Source organism: Cololabis saira, chromosome 20 (assembly GCF_033807715.1).
Source record: "Cololabis saira isolate AMF1-May2022 chromosome 20, fColSai1.1, whole genome shotgun sequence".
NCBI lineage: Eukaryota > Metazoa > Chordata > Actinopteri > Beloniformes > Belonidae > Cololabis > Cololabis saira.
Window position 1 is genome coordinate 16,824,441 of NC_084606.1, and position 14,441 is coordinate 16,838,881.

The 14,441-nt window shown below is 38.3% G+C and overlaps 1 protein-coding gene across 6 annotated transcripts in view; it reads right to left on the bottom strand.

Moving 5' to 3' along the window:
- The window catches only part of LOC133420718 (solute carrier family 12 member 6-like), a 31,754-nt gene extending 20,935 nt beyond the window's left edge, over positions 1-10,819 (bottom strand). For 5 of the 6 annotated variants that reach the window (XM_061710496.1, XM_061710494.1, XM_061710495.1 and 2 more), the window contains exons 1-2: positions 10,670-10,819; positions 6,322-7,037 (exon numbers count right to left, since the gene is read on the bottom strand). In XM_061710496.1, the coding sequence (XP_061566480.1) occupies positions 6,322-6,547 (226 nt within the window). In that variant the 5' untranslated portion in view covers positions 6,548-7,037; positions 10,670-10,819. The remainder of the gene's footprint in view (positions 1-6,321; positions 7,038-10,669) is intronic. The other variant, XM_061710491.1, reaches the window with a different exon arrangement.
- Between the last annotated feature and the right edge of the window lie 3,622 nt (positions 10,820-14,441).

Sequence of the window (14,441 nt, forward strand, 5' to 3'; positions counted from 1 at the left end):
TGCAGGAAAAACAAAAGAACAGAGTGATGGAGAAGGAAACCGGTTGGGGATGTCATGAACACTTATCACACATCTAAGACACAGTGGCCATTTCTTAATGACACAGCCGCCGTGTCACCAGTTCAGCTCCAGCTCCAGTCAGCACAGATGTCTGCATCGGCAGCACCTGAGTCAGCATTATTATTTCCCTCTCTGCCTCAGAAACTAACGGCAGCAGACATGCAAACACAGTGGTGCACTTCTCATGAAAGCCCTCAGACTCAAGACTGAAACTAAACATGCGTTTTATGAAATGAGGAAGAAAGAAAACAGTAATGAGACATTTTGTCAGTTAATGTAATTGGTACACCCCAGGCTTTTTCCTCAATACGCTCCCTGTCCCATGTCGTTACATGCTATCTGATAAATAAAAGGTATCCATGCAGGAGACACGATGCAAAGTTTTGCACTTCCTCTTCATTTCAACCTCCATGTAACTGTTTATGAGCCATTTATTCACTAATACGCACTAAATGCAAACATTTAACTGAGAATATTAAAAAAAAAGGTCCTTGAATTTTTTTTCCATTTTTATATGAAATATCTGCAACAGGACTGTAAAAAATATTGATATTTGTAAAATGACCTATAACTCATTATCATAGTCTTTGACAAGGTATGCAGTTTGTGAGGTTATCTTATACGTATACAGAGAAAAAAGCCAGCAAATGTAGCCTGTATGGAAACCTTTAAGGAAAACATTTAACTATTTTAGAACATCAGTGAGTTAAGAGGGAAAAGAAACAGCATTTGGCCGGTGGGTGGTAACTTCCCATCCTGTTCACAGATCTTTGCTCAGCCAAAGATAGCGAGTGTGAAACTCCAAGGCTTCAAAAAAACAACAAACTGGTTAATATTTAGCGCCTGAAGTAAGGTGGGAAAATTAAGCTAATAAAGCCAACTGCCAATTCGTTGTTGCTGATCATTCACTACATAGTAACTGTATTTCCCCCAGCGATACATATCTGAATCGCATCACAGCATTCTTCACAAACCAAAACACACACAAAAACCTGTTTTGGATGAATACAGATACATATCAGTTCGTGAGAAAAAATGTCCATGCAAGGAGGAGAAAATATTCAGACATAACACAAACAATGAGGAATGGGATCTCCATGGTAACCTAGGGTGCTCAGCCTAACGCTGTTCAGTCCAGCTGACTGTTGTATGATAATGTCTCCACACTGCCATCACGCTAGCACTTTACTTGTTATTTAATAAATAGCTGGTCAAAAGTTCATGTACATTTTGATGACTCCTGAAGAAAACATGAATATTTATACGTCACACAGCACCACAACATGACTGTGTATTTTACCATTTCCTGACCTGAGTATGGATTTATAAATAATTAACTGAGAAGACAGGTGGCATAGTCGACAGTAGCAAAAATAATTAGTAGCCTTCTTTTGTCTTCAGTAGGTTTTAAGGGAAAAGTGCCGAAAGTGGTCTATTTCTTTAAAATGTACAAAATGACCCTGCAAGTCAGCCTCTTTTTTTTTCATTTTTTGACATTTTACAACAAACGATGTAGTGATTGTTTATGGCTTAATAGTTGGTGCTTTTACGAGCTATAAATAGTTTGTTTTTTATAAAACAATAATATTTACTGTTTAAGATACCCTGCAACCCTTAATTTAATTTCACATTCATTTTAACATGATTTTTAATTCAAGAACAGTTACTGCTCTGCTCTAAGCCTGTGAAGTTTATCAGTATTTATACAGTATTTGTACTGCAAGCAGTTTAACGTTTTCTTTTTAAACATAGCAACTCTACAAACGATACTACCTAGTTTAAAGAGTTGCCAAGTTTATTTTTGATTCTGTTATTGATCACAATAAACTTGATTTTCGGTGAATATTAATGTTTAATTTTCTTTTTAGAATTATTTTGAATCTATAATAATTTTTTATATTAGATCTTGACCTTAAATCAAATCATATAGTGTAATACCTGGAGAGTCAGACAGCCTTATACCAAAAATCCACGCAGAGCAGGACTTCACTTCCAACAATCATAAGTGATCACTAACGCCGGTCCTCTCGTTGCCTCAGCTGCTGAACAACAACATTCACACTCAGTTAAACAAATGTGGACGCAGCTGCCTGTTTGGGTGAAAGCTGCCAAACAGGAGACCCCACCCAACATCACCACACCTGGGTATGATGTCTTTGTGTGTCTGCTTCTGCACATCTGAGCAACTAATGAAGCAAAAAGCTGCTGGAGCCAGATTTTTCTTTCTGTGGAATATGTGTACAACATGTCCAGTTGCTAAATTTATTAGTGTAAAAAAATGAATGGGTCATAGAGCATTTGACCCTCATAAAAATAACCTTCTCATCCTGACTCTCGACTCACTGACTCAACTTCAATAACAGCTGTTTTATATTGTAAGAGGATTTTCTGTTCCAGCTGAAATAACCACTCTGTCATTTCTATTCTTTTGGAGTAAGTGACACAAAAATGTGGACAGGCTGTAAACACAACAACTGCACCACAACAGCCGGATTCAAACTCAATCGGATTAACTGTCTCCATTTCTATTTATGGAAGCTCATTAAAGAACTTGGGGCCTCCTTACTACTATGCAACTGCTTAACTGGATCAGTGTAGCTAATACAGTTACATCCATACCGATAGCTCTCCTGTTAAGCCAGTGAATAAGTGCTGCTATTCTTACAGATTTTTCAAACTTTATAGTCCAATTAGAAAGAAAAAACTGCTGAAAACAAGCCCAGGAGTAAAGCAGTGAATCCCTGCATCTATTCTGTAGTTGGGAAGTCAGAACCAGTGGGGGAAGTGGAACCTGCACTAGACTCACAACAGCATACCGTTGTTTTACTGAGCGGCTGTTCACCACAGTTATGGTGAAGTTGAATTATTTCTCATTTTGCTCTGAAACCTTCGGTGGGGAAGTCAGAATTCGGGCTTTAACTCAAAGGACGAAACAAAATCCAACAACCAAACTTTGCAGGCATGAATGAGCGTCTTCCCCACAGGGGAAACGGTTCAACTATGCAGCATCTTCAGCAAGATGCATCGTGCACACTTGGTGATGTGCTTGTGATCAGGAGTTGTGAAGTCATAGAGGATTCACCCAACCGGATGGACCAGTGACCAGACTAAAAACCTCTGACTCATCCGTCTGTTCCTTCAAGTCGTTGTAGCTGTCATGTCAGCACAATGGAGGAAAGTCTTTCTTGACATTTAACACAACACAGTTATAAAACTAGCTCCAAGTCAATAGTACTCTGCTCACCTGGACTTTGAAGAGAACTGTCTTTTTTCTCTTTTACAAACACAATATCAATCCACGAGAACAAAACTCTGAGAGATGATCATTACTTTCCAAAGTCACGTACATTGTGATTATTGTTTTATCAACCATGGTTTCTTCTAAGAGAAGGAAGAGCTGCTTGTTCACGTGATGAATTATTGACATGTTTGCAACATCAGAATTTACTCTCTGGAGGTTTCAATCGTCTATTATGCACATCAACTCTGCCTAAAAAGGCAAAAATAACTCAATCGTGTGAAAAAATACCCCTTGGAAATGTGAAATGTGCATTTATAAAAGGCAGCAACAAACCCAGAAATAGGCATTTGATATAACATCAGGAAAACACAAATTGTGCATGCATGTTAATCATAACTTTGGTAGTGCCTCCGAAAAAAACAGCGACAAGAAAAGGTTGTTGAACCTTTGTAATTAACTTGTCTTCTGAATTAATTTGGCATAAATGTGATTAGAATAATAGTTAAACACAATCCGCTTCAGTTGATGACACAAAAACAACTCCTTCTGTTTCAACTGAACATACCCATAAGACATCCACAGTGCTGGAGGAGGAACAGTCATTGAACCTTTGGACATAGTAGCTACTCAGACCTCCTTTGGCAACGATGACCTCGAGCAAAAGCTTTTAGAGTTGAATTAGATCAGCACAATATTCAAGGGGAGCTTTGAACCATTTCTCCTCCCAGAACTGCTTCAGCAGACACATTTGAAAGATGACCAGTGTGATCTGCTCTACTCAGGTCATTCTACAGCATCTCTTGAGGGTGAAGGTCTGGACTCATTCTGGTCCACTCCAACAACCATCCTTTTCCATAGACACTGTGTTGTGGGTTCACATTGATCCCTAACCCTGGGCCCCCCCAGGTGCACAAGTGCCATGTTCTGACTGTGCTGCAGCGACACATCGACGTAATCGACGTACATCGACTTGCATAGAGTGCGTCGATGCGTTGCATGCCGCATGTACACAACACCCTGACAATGGCGAGTACAGGTAGCAAACATTAATCGAATGAAACTTCTACCTCCTAAACGGATTGGAGCATCAGGTTTGGGACTTTTTCAGGGATAAACTCAAAAAATGGTGCTCTGTATGCTCAGTAAAATCTAAATAGCGTATCACAGTAGCACAACCGCCATGCGTGAGCATCTCAACAGAAAATATCCTCTGGTTCTCAAACCTTAAAGTGATGACACTACAACAATATAAGCATTTACCTAATTACTAAGTGACAGTATGCACATTAGCCGCATTAAATATAGTTTGTTATTTAATAGTTTTCCCCTTAAGTCGTGCCTCAATCATTTTCTGGTGTAAAAAATAAAATAGTTGGCAAATATACATCCTTCTTTGTGCTATCACCTGGTAAAAGATAATGTAAGATTAAAAAAGTAACATATTCAACGTGAATTGTGCAGTGATTAACGCTTGTGATGGAAAACCTTTCAGACTCACAACTTTGGGCAGAATTTATGTTAAAATTAAGGAATTTTACACAAAGTGATGTTTTAAACTTTTTTGGGTGTGAATAAGTTATTTTAGAAATAATGGATGTTGTTCTAAATAAACCAAATGATGCTCTAAGACACTTTTGCTTTGGTTAATGTGTTTATTTTTTCACGAATAAAAAATTGTGAGAATGGTAAAATGTATTATTTGTTTGCATTTAACTGAAAGATTTATCAAAAAGTGAAAAAAAATCATCATAATCATCATTAATCGACAAGAAAATAACATAATGATTATAATGATATTTCAATTTCGGTAAGAAGTACCTTTTTGCGCCAAAGTCAGTAATGAGTATTCTTCCCAAACAATTCACCTTTTGTTTCGTCAGTCCACAAACATTTTCAGTAGTACTGCAGATTGTAAACTAGATTTGTAGCAAGTTTCTGAAGGCAGCAGCTGAGGCCTCCAAGCCTGAACCTGTTACTCATGAGTTCATCTTGACATCATTCAGGATTCTCTATTGTGCCTCTGGAGTCATCTTAACTAGACGCCCACAACTAGGAAGAGCAGCCACAGTACGAAACTGTCTCCATTTATGAACAATTTGCCTAATTGTGGACTAATGGATACCTTTACGTTTTAAAATGATCCTTTTCTAGTCTTATGCAGATCGATGACTCTTGACCATGTGTCTTCGTGACCATGGTCAAGCAGATCAGCAGATGTCTCTTTTCAAGAGCAAACATAAAAAGTTGGAGTGTCTGTTATCAACCAAAGCAGCTCTAATCCATACCTCATTGAATGGATTTCGGGTATGCCAAGTACTGACTTAATTAGTTTTTACTGAAGTAATTAGCCTAGGGTTAGTGACAAATAATAAAGCATCTATCCATCTAGTTACTTACTTTTTCCACCCTAACTGTAAAGGGTATCTTCAATTAGGGCATACGAAATTATAAATGACAGCTTTAGCATATTGTGACTGTCCATTATCGTGACTTATATGAAGATCAGATCACATTTTATCTCAAATTAATGCAAAAACCTGTTAATTCCACAGGTTCACATACTTTTTTTTTGCCACTGCATGTGGGGATTAGTTTAGCTAAATAACTTCTTCCATATTCAATCTAGTTCCCTTTGAGTCATATCAACACATATTCACATAAGTGTCCTGTTTTTAAATGTGAAGATCATAACACTAATATTTATGCAGTCCACAAAAGAAAAGTTTGAAACAGACCGTAATCCTTACTGCAAGGTTATTATAGTGTTACTCAGGGTTCAGTAAGGTGTGGCACCTCATGCTATTTATCAGTGTTACCTGTCATGTGTAACGTACTGTAGATAAAGCAGTGAGTAGCAAGGTTATTTACAATCCAACGGCTATGTGATCTGTTGGGGTGAAGCACTTCAGTCAGATCTTCCGCCAGCATGAAATGTTCCGACACACTTTGACTTATAATTTGCATCTTGCCTTGAGACACATTAACTACACATGGTGTCAGTGTATGAGTGAGTTATTCACCTAGCTCTGAGCTGCAGTGCTCTGGAGTGTCAGCTCCTCCTCCTCCTGTTGCAGTAGTCGTCACACATGACGATGCATCACTGAGGGGGTCACTTCGGTTGATGTGCTCCCGAGAGTCAAAGCGAACGCGGGAGCCCGAGCGCAGGCTGATGTCAGGTGACGTGTCGGACAGGCCCGGGAGGTCTTCCGCCTTGGTGGGTGTCACGGTGAAGCGTACTGATGCCATGGCCGCTCGCTTGGAGAAGTTAGTGGAGGAGGGGAGGGGTACTGTGTGGGATGCAGGAGAAGAGGGATGGGGTAGGAGGGATCAGAGGCTAGCTAGCAGGGCTGGGCTGACCTGAGCTGAGCTAGGCAACTTCCCAGTTGATGCTGAGGTAACGGCGGCCTCTGTAATTTCTTTGTTTGCTGCTACAATTCTCCATTGAACCGAATTCCTCTTCCGTCAGGCATGTGAAAAAAAGTTGGTGTTTTTTGTGTCTACAAGTATCACAAATCCGCCTGATTAAGATGAAAACGAATCTGTTTTGTAGGTGATGCTACCAAAAGATGTTCAATTATTTAAATACACATGTGTTGCAAAAAAAGTTTAATGCCCCTACAAGAGACAATAAATTAAACTCACAATTAGTTCTCTCATCTGGTAATTTTAAGCCAAATCTTGAATATGCATTGAATAGTATTTCTGAGTTTTGTGTCTAAATGTATCTGAAGTGCATCTTGGAGATTAAATAACAAAAATGTTCACACCAGTCCCACCCAGGTGAGAGTGCAATGGTGCAAGGAGAGGTAATGGGTAAGGGCAAGGAAATGGGGGAGGCATTGAGACAGACAAAAAAATATGAAGGAGAAATTTAACACTTAATACCAACCACCATGTTTATGAAAAAGAACACTGTGTACTGAAATGACTGCTACATGCACGGTGGACTAAAAATAGGAAAGTCTGCACAACGCTAAATCTGCAATACTGGTTTTGACTTTTTAAAAGATCAAGTAGTAACACGTACTAGTTAAACCCAAGCAGCAGTGTCTTGTGAAAACAACATTTTTAACATCTCTACATTTCTTCTTCAGTCATTCTCTACAAAAAATACACACACTTTTAAAGAACCACAGCAGATCCAGCTTTCTGGCTTTGTCGCTTTAAGTCTAAACCTGTGTGACTCTATTTAATATGCCGTTCATCACAATTAAACATCAACTACATTCTCAGAGGCCACATAATAATTTACACCCACAACAAAACATACTGAAGATGTGGCTTATGTTTAGGGTGTTGTTTTTACACAACAACCTGACCACTCTCTACATGAAAGATTTGTAAAACCATAACCAGTATCAACCTCACTTTTTGACCAAGGTCTCGACCAAGACTAAAGTTAAGTATTAATTCATACCCAATCTGGGAGGCAAGGATAGAAGTACAGGTAGATATAGCTGACGAGCTTTTTTTAAAAAAAAATCTTGGCTCAAAATTTAATTATTAAAGGAGAGCGGTTCTAACCGGTTGTGCCGGTGAGCACCGGCTCTCCTTCTGCATGAGAGGGAGGCAAGGCATGTTGCTCTTTTTCATAACGCTGCCAGCCTCACAGTCTAGTCTTGTCTAGTCTTTCAACATTCAGAGGTGGACGGGGGAGGGGGAGGGATGACGAGGCCGGGTGGACGGGTTGCACACAGATATCCATCTTTCAGATATAGTTAAAAACAAACATCTCCCTGAAAAACAGTCTGGCATTATTTCATAAACTTTCAGCTGCATGGGAGAGCTACCAGGAATGTCTATATCTATCTCTGTTTCCAGGATGTTTCGGTCTGAAGCAAAATGTCCAAAGATATTAAAGATAAACAGTTTTGATAGTGGGGAGAGCAGTGATATAGTGCTTTTCTAGTCCTGTCAACTGGTCAGAGCATTTTACAGGACAAGCTGCATTCACACAAACCTCCATGCAGCATATTTCTAATGCGGGTATCCCAAACACATCCGCACTTACAATGATGAATGCTTCAGGGCTTCGGCATCTTGTGCACAAAAATACTAATTTGTTGAAATGGGAGTCCAGGGACTCTAACCTACTTACAATGCAACAGTCAGTCCAATGACTTGGATGACTTGGAGAAGGCAATTTTTTTGATTTGTAACAAAGAGGCTATGATATAAAGTCACAAGGACATCTTACAGTGACATAAACAAGCAGTCCCTATATAAGCTTTATCCCAATTTTATGAAAAGGAGCAACGTGACAGCAAAACAGGATGATGCATGACATTTTGTTCCCCTTTCTGACAAGTGAACTCTCGATTTTTACTTTTTAAGCAATTTTCCATCTCCAGCCCATCTCTTCTACACAGATGTGGCTTCAGTAGTCATTTTCTTGGAATGTGCTACACTGTACAGCATTGATGAGTGGTGAGGTTATCTTAGCACACAGCAAATCGTAATCAAATGTATATAAAGTGCAAGAGCATAATCTCAACATGCTTTTTGTGTTAGCTCCATGTATACAGGTAAGTAACTGTAATTATTCATCTTTCAGGTGGCCGTAACATTATCTGCTGCCAAATCAACTACTATAGAAGTATCAATAAACTCTAATTTAATAAAACACATGAAAAACACCAAAACAATCAGAGACTACTACAGTAACCACGGGACTATATCTGATCAAATTAAGGTGATCGTGTTGTCCTGCTCTCTGAACTGCTTAAGGAGTTCAAGTTCAATGGAACAGAAAGGATTCAGAATTAAAACAATGTCCAAACATTAACCAGTTTAAAAACAAATATAAAAACAGGATTTTCACAAGGTACAAAGAGGAAGGGGTTTAGCGGCTTTTAGGGGCCTGCAGATAACACCATGGGTGAATGGGTAGATTTGTTTATATTTATGTACAGAAATGGGCAGCTAATTATATGTGTATGTATAAAATAAATGTATGTAAAATAAAATCCCGATCTTTTTCTCTGAAAACCCGATTTTTGATTTCGATTTTTTTTGGTAAAACTACAAAAGACAATGGAATAAATTGTTTCAAATATTTTATCTTTATTTTTAAAAGAAAAATAGCAAACAAATGTCCCTATTGGGAATGAAGTGCAATTGAAAGATACTGTAAATCCTCCTTGAGTTTAGTAAAGTGACAACATTTACAATTTTCTTGACCAAACAAAGATGACTAGACGAGCTCTGTCTGTAATGCAGCCAGCTGCAAAAAAGGAAAATCGATTTTCCGATTTTCCTTTTTTTAAACATCGTCTTGATTAATAAATCCGATTTAGATTTAAAATCGATTAATCGCACAGCCCTAATATATATGCATGTATGTATAAGTATATATATATATATATATATATATATATATATATATATATATATATATATATATATATATATATATATATATATATGTATATGTATGTGTGTGTGTGTAAGTAGATATATACATAGATATAGAGCAGATGCAGTTAATAGAGACGGTATGGTGTAAATAAGTATATTTATATAAATATTTATACGGGCATGTGTGTACAAATATAGAAAAATACTCAACTATGTGTATGTATATATGTATGTATAGGTAAGTGTGAGTATTTATAAATACGGGTTAAATGATGAGTGAATGGGGGTAGGATTAAATAAGTTTACACTTCTTCCTACTCCTTTTTTGGCACATGTAAATTAAGATATCAAGTGTTAAAGTATGAAATTCCTTGTTTTGTTGTTTTGTTTTCTTATCTTCTCTTGAATTGTTGTTTTTTTACATGTACAAAAATAAAATAAAATCAAAGTTAATGTGGATATACATGATTTTAAGCAGTAACACAGCCAAACAGAACCGGTTCGGACCGTCGGGTCCACACAAGCCCAGCTGGACCGATCACAGCCACCACTAAGTTGCCGTTCTAAAGCCTGATTTATGGTCCTGCGTTACATCGACGCAGAGCTTACGCCGTAGGCTCTGCGTCGATTTAACGCGGAACCATAAACCAGCCTTAAGCCAATTAACCCAGCTAAAACAACTCTAGCTGGAACCGGTCCGTGAATGCGTCCCGGTGTCCCCACACGCGAGCAGCTTGTTATAATGTAATTATAATCAGACGTTTTCCAACCGGAGAGTTTGAGATGCTGCTGAGTCCGGACCGGCTCGATCCGGGACGTTTCCCTCATGACACCGCCGTGTTTTTAGCTCTAAGATCTCCCCATATGACGGTGAAAGGGTCTGGACCCCCGGGGTGGGTTCGGGCGGGTTCGGGTGAGCGGCTAACCGATGCTAACGTTAGCCCGGGAACTGTCAACTCCTCCACTCAAAATATCTGCTTTATTTTACAATTACACGCACGGAACTCGTACCTATCTCGAGTTTCCTCTGGGGGGGTCTTCCAGCAGACGGTTGTTTACGTCCAGGGACATCTGGCTCCTCTCCGGCGTTTTTCGTGCACTTTATTTTTTTAAATTCTGCCCAACAGAAACATGCGAGCCTTCTGGTCCCAACCGCCTTGCCGTTGGTCCAACGGCGTGCGCATGCGCAATGACTAAAAGGCTGTCAAAGGCCGACGGGAAATGTAGTCCAAACAAAGACCGCGACGCATACAGTTTGGGTTTACGCACAGCGCGCAAAATATAACACGAGATTAGTTTGTCGTTTCATGACATTGATAGCAGATGTGTATTTTGTAAAAATGACGAAAAGACCATCATACATTTGTTTTATGCATGTGAACATACTTTAAGTTTCTGGAAAAAAATTGAAGAATCTTTTGACATACAAACTAATAATGTAATTAAATTAGAAGCTTAAGATATCTTACTATATTACGAAAACCAAAATTACAAAATTCAACCACTGGTCAACTTAATGATCCTTGTTGCTAAGTTTCACATTCATAGGGCAAAATTTTCCAAATCCTGTCTATCCTTAGTTCCCTTTAAAGTTGATTTCAAAATATATTTTGAGACAATACAATTGGTTAATAACAAAAAATGTAATACCACTGTCAACCTGATAAAAGAAATGTTTACGGATATCTGAATGTATTGCCTTCCTTTTATTATTTAGTGTAATTGTTAATGTCAAGAACTACTTACACTTTATTGTAGCTTTTTTTGTTAAGAGAACAATTTTATATTTTTTGGACTTTAATGATGCCTATGTATGTTTGTTTTTTATATTATTGAATGATGCCTGCCATTTATTTTATTGTTATTGTATTTTCTGGACTTGAAATAAAGTTTAATAAAAAAAAAAGTTTATCGTTTCATTTTACATAATTTGCAACAGTGTAGTTAGGACATACAGCAAAAATTCCGCCTGATCTGTTCTTTTATACAGTGCTAATTCAATTCAAATATGAAAACTACCGTAGTTAAAATAAAAAAAAGTTTGCGAGGTTTCAGAATCAGAATAATGTTTATTTGGCCAAGTCAGGTCAACGAAGACAGGGAATTTGACTCGGTTATTTTCGCTCACTGTACAGTAAATAGGCAAATGACAGCTCAACATAATAATTTAAAAAAAATTAAGTGAAAAGTGCAGCAGTATGAGGTAAACATGGTTATTGAAAGGGGCATTGTTACAGCATATGATTGTGGTTATTATTGTTATTGCACAGTGGTTGATTACTCTAGCAGTTTCTGAAATACTCAGACCAGCCCATCTGGCACCAACAACCATGCCACGTTCAAAGTCACTTAAATCACCTTTTCCCCCCATTCTGAGCTCGGTTGGATCTGCAGTAGATCCTCTTGACCATGTCTACAAGCTTAAATGTATTGAGTTGCTGCCATGTGATTGGCTGATTAGAAATCAGAATTAGGTGTATTTGGCCAAGTCAGATCAAACAAGACAGGGAATTTGACTCGGTTATTTTCGCTCACTGTACAGTAAATAGGCAAATGACAGCTCTTATTAACATATATAAAAAAATATTAAAGTGAAAGGTGCAGCAGTATGAGGTAGACTTGGTGATTGAAAGGTGCATTGTTACAGCATATGATTGTGGTTATTATTATTATTGCACAGTGATTGATTACTCTGAGACTCTATGAGTGATGAGAGTTCATCAGAACAACAGCTTGGGGGAAGAAACTGTCTCTGAGTCTGGAGGTTTTGGCGTACAGAGCTCTGTAGCGCCGTCCAGAGGGGAGGAGTTCAAACAGACTGTGTCCTGGGTGTGAGGGGCCTGCAGAGATGCTACCTGCCCGTTTCCTGGAATATAATAACAATAATAACAAAACACAGTGAAATACAAGTAAGAAATGTACTAAAATTTATAGTGAAATGATTTACAAATGACTTAACAGTGAATACAGTTGAGGGGAGGTTTAATTCAATACAATTCAATTCAAAAACACTTTACCGCTGAAGGGAAACTAATTGTTACAGTAGTCATTTAAGTCTCCTCAAAGATTCATTGTATAGGGTTATGTGGGCAGGAACGATCTCCTGTAGCAGCTTTTGCTGCAGCCAGGGGATCTGTAGAAGCCTCTGACTGAAGACACTCTGAATTACTGTGTTGTGAAGAGGATGCTCAGAGTTGTCTCTTCATTTTTTATTCTTAAAATATTTTTATCCAAATTTTTTCCCCGTTTTATCACCCAGTGCTCCTACCTAAGTGACAGTCCTCAGCAGGTGTCTCTTCATTTGATGAAATTTCTTCCTTTGCACAATCAGCTCCAGATGCTCTAAAACAGAACAGAACCAACCTTCTTTATCAACTTGGTCAGTTTCTTTATGTCACTGGTTCTGATGCCGCTCCCCCAACAGATTACTGCAGATGTGGTTGCACTCTCCACGACAGACTTACAGAAGATATTCAACATTTTGCTGCAATCACTAGGACCTCCGCTTTCTTAAGAGGTAAAGTCTGTGCTGTTCTTTCTTATAAACAGCATCAGTGTTGCATCTCCGGTCCACTCTGCTGTCCAGGTATATTGGTAAATGGCTTACACACATATATACACACACACAGACACAGAAAGAACATGCCTATATAGCGGCCAAGATAATTGTCTATGTAGGTTTACGTGCGATATGCAAAACATAAGTAGAAATGAACATAGAACAAACAGCGGTGAATGTGGGAGGTGTGAGGACTTAGGGGAAATGAGATAATGGGTTTTAGTTTGTTGGTTTGAGAAATATGCAAAGTGTTGCACAAATACACCTAAATAAGAACTGTAATAGTCTCTTTAATTGTTTAGGCCAAACAGACTCCTTTAAAGAGTTTTATAACAATATAAAAGTATTAGAAACCAAAACAATGAGGCAATTAGCACATTTTGTGTTCTATGTTAATTCTATGTTCAAACAAATTAAATGTTTTCTGTCAGCCCACAAATCTGCTTAACAATGGGAGTGTTTTCCTTGTTGGGTTTCATGAGCAAAATGAATAAGCAGCTACATGAAATCCTTTTCCAAACTCACTTCTATACTTTCAGACAAGATGACAATATTGTAATGGGCCTTTGAGAAATAGCCACATATTCTGTAGTTTCTATAACTGCAATGAGCCTTTCAGTTTCAGATACATGTCTCACTTAACCACAGCCTACTAAATATAGATATTTTCAGTTTGTAAATATCCCTTTTCAGAGGAGCACAAATTCACAACAGGGTGAAAGTTGGAAGGTCTACAGGGTTTTCAACGCTAGTCACAACTTATGGCGCTTTTACACTAGTACCTACTCAGCCCGACTCGCCTTTGCGCTTTTCCACTAGGGGTCAAGGCGTGACGAATAGATACTTTTTCTGTATTTACTATACTTTAAGTTCACTGTCTGGCAGCAAGTTTTGCCTTAAACCTGAACGGGTCTAATTGACTAAACGCTTGTGACAGCAGCCCATCTTAACGTTGTGCCAAGCCCGTCAGTGAATTAAAATATGTACTTAGAACTTCTAAAGAATCTGAAAAAAAGCGAATGCTTCCGATTCAGGAATGATGGTCTAAATCCAGATAAGCTGCAGTTCTGGAAGACAGCAACACCCAATGTTTCTCAGTTCTTTTTGCTCAAATTTCTTGGCTCACTCTTCATCTAAAGCCAGCTGTTGAACAGCTGTATCTCTGTGGTATTTTTTACTAATACCTCAGGAAATTCCATCAACTTTTGAGGGACAAAACAGCTT